The 4710-nt window shown below is 31.7% G+C and overlaps 1 protein-coding gene across 1 annotated transcript; it reads right to left on the reverse strand.

Annotated features, from left to right (window-relative positions):
• Positions 1-2159: 2159 nt before the first annotated feature.
• Positions 2160-3549, reverse strand: LOC140980105 (uncharacterized). The gene has a single exon (XM_073445785.1). It carries the CDS (start codon positions 3164-3166, stop codon positions 2261-2263), a length of 906 nt encoding a protein of 301 aa, XP_073301886.1. The 5' UTR covers positions 3167-3549; the 3' UTR covers positions 2160-2260.
• Positions 3550-4710: the final 1161 nt, after the last annotated feature.

Here is a 4710-nt window from a genome sequence, read left to right on the forward strand (position 1 = left end):
GAATGTTGTATTTGGTGCAGAAATCGCACTATTTTAGTGTAAAATTTACACTAAAATAGATTTTGTGGTTAGAGATGACCTAATATGAAGATGATGAAGACATATCTTTGGAAAAAAGATAAACAAATTATTGATATCAAAAAAATTACAAGCATCCCAAAACGAGGATGGAAATATGGTTTCATACCAAGAGATAATAATAGAGAGAAAAAATAAGTACCAAGTTATTAGGATAAGTAAAAGAGAATTAAAAATAAGTTCGCGTTTAAAAACATATCGTATATAACTGATATAATAAAATTTAACGTGTTAATGCACATGCACAAATATACTTGTCATATTAACATCGAAACTAAATAAATATGACATTAATTCACTTGGATAATTAATTTTTACAAAAATAACTTTTTCCAACGTATATCGCACGTCTCTTTTTCCTATTAATATAAAATTTATGAGTTATATCTACAAAGTTAATATTTAAAAATGATTTTTATATTGTCTATAGTTCAAATCTCATTAAATCTCATGAAATATCTTGAATTGGTAAGAATTTCATTTAGTTAAACCAAATCTTATCAAATATAAATCTCGTTTTGAAATCCATTTCCAATCATTTAAAATGAAATTTCTCATTCCAAATATTTTAAAATCACGTATTTCTCTCATTCCAAACGCACGGTAAAGAAATGATTTTTGGGGGAAAAAAAGGGTACATTTGGTATTACGCTTTGAGAATGCTACTCTTACCGTTCAATCATGATTCAAATGATTTGTAAAATTTCTATGTATTTACGAGGTTAAGGGGTAAAATAGTAAAATACATTTTAGCAATCCCAAATTCCAGATATCATGTTCGAGATCCAGCTATAACAAATCAATCTCTCTTCTAATAACGTTTAATTAAATGTAAAGATTATGTTAAAAATCGTGGAAATATTTTTTTTCTTAAAATGATTAAAAAATGTAGTACTAGTTTATTTTATGTTGGGAACCAAAGAAAATTGAGTAGGTCTCTTGTGAGACGGTCTCACGAATATTTATCTGTAAGAAGGATCAATCCTACCGATATTCACAATAAAAAACAATACTAATACTTTTTCATGGATGACCCAAATAAGAGATATGCCTCACAAAATACGACACGTGAGACCGTCTCACACAAGTTTTTGCCAAGAAAATTTGGGGAAAGTACAAAAACACTATTTTTTTATATAAAAAAAAAAAGAAGAAAAGAATCCTAGGTCTATTTTGGGTTATAATTGGTATCAAAGTCGCAAATATTCATTTAATCCCATCACAAGTGGACGGCCAAGTGAAAAGGATGTATACCTTATCTTATATTAAATATATACATAAATATTTAAATATATTTTTAAAAATAATTAAATGACTCTCAACCAATGTCCAACTAGAACCTCCTAAATTGTTGAACATATGCATTACTATTTCACAAAAATACATCTTGAACATTATTCAAAGAATTTCGGACAACAAATTCATAGCTAACCAAAGAAATGAAGTCTCCAAGAATAAGTAGTGAAAAAATAGATGTTGGCATTAAAATGAGGAATATGTCTTTTATAAGACGGTCTCACGGATCTTTATCGTGAGACGGATCACTCATGTCCATATTTACAATAAAAATTAATACTTTTTCGTGAATGATCCATATATAATATCTGTTTCACAAAATTGAAACAGGATCGTCTTAGAGTTTTTGTGTAAAATGAGGCTGAATTAATGCACACTTTAAAATGGCAAGAAGCGAAAGTCATAAAGCAATGACTAACTTTAATTACAGGACTTGTTCAACATCTTATGTTTGAAGGAGATTGCTGTCTACAGTCGCATTTATTTTATTCAATGATTCTTGGTTTTTTCAAAAGTATGAGCAAAATAACTAGTTCAATTACTTGCTTTCTTTGGCTTTAGTTGAATATCCATTCCATATAATAAACATCTAATAGAATTCAGATGATTCTTGAATGGTAGAAGTTGTAAGGTTGATGATTCTTGAACGATCTAAGTTCTAAGGACAATATCCATTCCATAGAATAAACATCTAATAGAATTCAGATGATTCTTGAATGAATCGAAGTTCTAAGGACGTTGATTGAAGTTTCCAACACTGTTATGACACCAGGCATTGCGAAGAATTATTATATGAAACAAAACCATATTCATTAATGAAACTCAATCAAACAACTCCATGAATATTAAAAAATATTGTCACTAATCAATGATGAATCATAATCTATTACTCAGTCTTCCAAGCATACAAGAAGAAAGAAAAGCCAAGACCTGGTACTTTGGAATCCATGAAACTGTCGGAGCAGCTCCACGAAAATGCGGAGGAATCGGGCAAAGTTGGGCTACTCCACAACTTCTCCGCGGATAAACTTGTCTGAAACATGAACACTGCATTCCCTAAACTTGAACCGAATAGCCAATTGTGAACATCCCAATAGACTTCAACAGGGAGCCCATCCACCAATATTGAGTAATTTCCTCGAAATTTCCATTGGAGATGCTTCACCTGCATCACTGGTTTTGCATCAATATGAATCAGTAAACTAGGTTCGTCGCTCGTACTCGAATCACACTCGATTCTCAGGTCATGAATCTGTCCATTATCACAGAATTGTGCCTTGGTACCATATACCCTCTTTCCAGAAATATGCTCCCTCCTCGAGATGAACATTGCATTGCAGAAGGCACTAATAGCTCCAGTTTTCTTGAATGCTTCTTTCCTAAGATCCCCAATTACCAAAACCATTTCCCCCTTACAAACAACAGCGACATAATACCCCTCAAAAGGCTCAGGTCCAGGACCAAATTTCGCCGAAGAAAGATCCCAAAACACCTCAATTTTATTAGCATTCACTTCAAAACATTTGGATCCTTTTCTTTTTGAAAACAAAGAAGGTTTCACATCTACTTTACAGATACAACGATTTGATGCATCATCTAATTCAACACTAAGGCACTGACCCATAATGTTCTTGCTCCATATAATGCTGATTATGCAAGACTTACCAAGTAATTTACACCTATACATGCAAGTAACAGAATTATGAGGACCTTTTCTCGCACCTAAGCCAGAAGAAGAAGCATCAGCAACCTGAACTCCATTTTCTCCAAAACAAGATGGAAAGTCCCTCATCTCCGGTACATCCAAGAAAATCCAAGAATTTATACTTCTACAATCTTTTCTCGGGCTATATTGCAAGAAAATTCTGATCTTTACGCACCCTTTTGAACCTCAAGAAAATTACTACAAGAAAAAAACCAATCTTTTAGAAGTAAAATCAAGAACCCATTTTTCCAAGTGCCGTACAATCACGCGGATCTATGTCCAGAAGCAAAAAAGTTCAAAGTACTGGGTATGAAGAGTGTTTGATGAAAGGACAGGTGAGTTGAAGATTAGGGTAAATTTAGTGGGGTGGAGAAAAAGAAGCGGACTAAAATCACATATGATTTTTTGTTCTTTTGTTTAAGAGATGCCATACAAAAGGTATGAATTTTCATTTTCAAGTTTCCTTTTTAAACAGAGAAAAAAAAAAAAAAGAAATTTGGATGCAATGGAAGATTTGGTTTGGTTGGCTTATTTAATAATGGGGTACCAAAAATATCAAAGAAATTCGAAAAATAATAAATATAAATTCATTGTTTATCATTTTAGTTTGTTATTTGTGAAAATTTACTCAATCTTATGGAATTGTGAGAAATTTGACAAAAAATACTACTTAATATCAAGAGTGTGTCTCTTGTGAGACGGTCTCACGAATCTTTATCTGTTAGACGGGTCAAACCTACCGATATTCACAATAAAAAGTAATATTTTTAGCATAAAAGTAATACTTTTTAATGGATGACCCAAATAAGAGATCCGTCTCACAAAATACGACTCGTGAGACCGTCTCACACAAATTTTTGTCTAATATCAATAACTTATGGAGAATATATATATTGGCAAGCATATATGTATTTTTTTAATTTCACTTTCTTTTTTGGAAAAGGTCAAATTATCATATATTTTATTTAAGATTTCACAAAATATCTTCCTGCAATCAAGGGTAACAATGGGGTTTCTGCATATATTATTGAGAGTAGGTATCTTGTGACACGGTTTCTCGAATCTTTATCTGTGAGACGGATCAATCCTACCGATATTCACAATAAAAAGTAATACTCTTAGCATAAAAAGTAATATTTTTTCATAGATAACCCAAATAAGAAATTCGACCCACGAAATTGATCCGTGAGACCGTCTCACAAGAGTTTTTGTGATTGATAAATAGTAAAAATTATGATCAACGGCCATCTCTTTGTTTATAATTTGGCTTTGTTTTGCGTGAGGATAACACAAAGTAAAAGCGTGGGGGCAACAAAATTATGTGCAAAAGTAGCATCCGAGAAAAGGACTACAACCCCAATCAACCCATTGAATTCGAAGTTACGTTATTTATATTTTATTATATTATATCATTATACATTAATTGAAGAAAAAAATATTATAAATAGAATAGTTTTTGTTCATGTTGTTCTTTATAATTTTTTGTATCTCGTAAATCCGACTCAACTTGAATCATCAATAACCTACTCAAAGTCCGAATTATTCCTCCCTACCCAGGAAAAGTCCTGAAAAGTAACGGCTAAACATTCGACTACGTTATTACAGAAAACTAGAATGGATGTGAATGAAAT

The sequence above is a fragment of the Primulina huaijiensis genome, chromosome 7 (assembly GCF_012295235.1).
Source record: "Primulina huaijiensis isolate GDHJ02 chromosome 7, ASM1229523v2, whole genome shotgun sequence".
In the NCBI taxonomy this organism is placed as follows: Eukaryota; Viridiplantae; Streptophyta; class Magnoliopsida; order Lamiales; family Gesneriaceae; genus Primulina; species Primulina huaijiensis.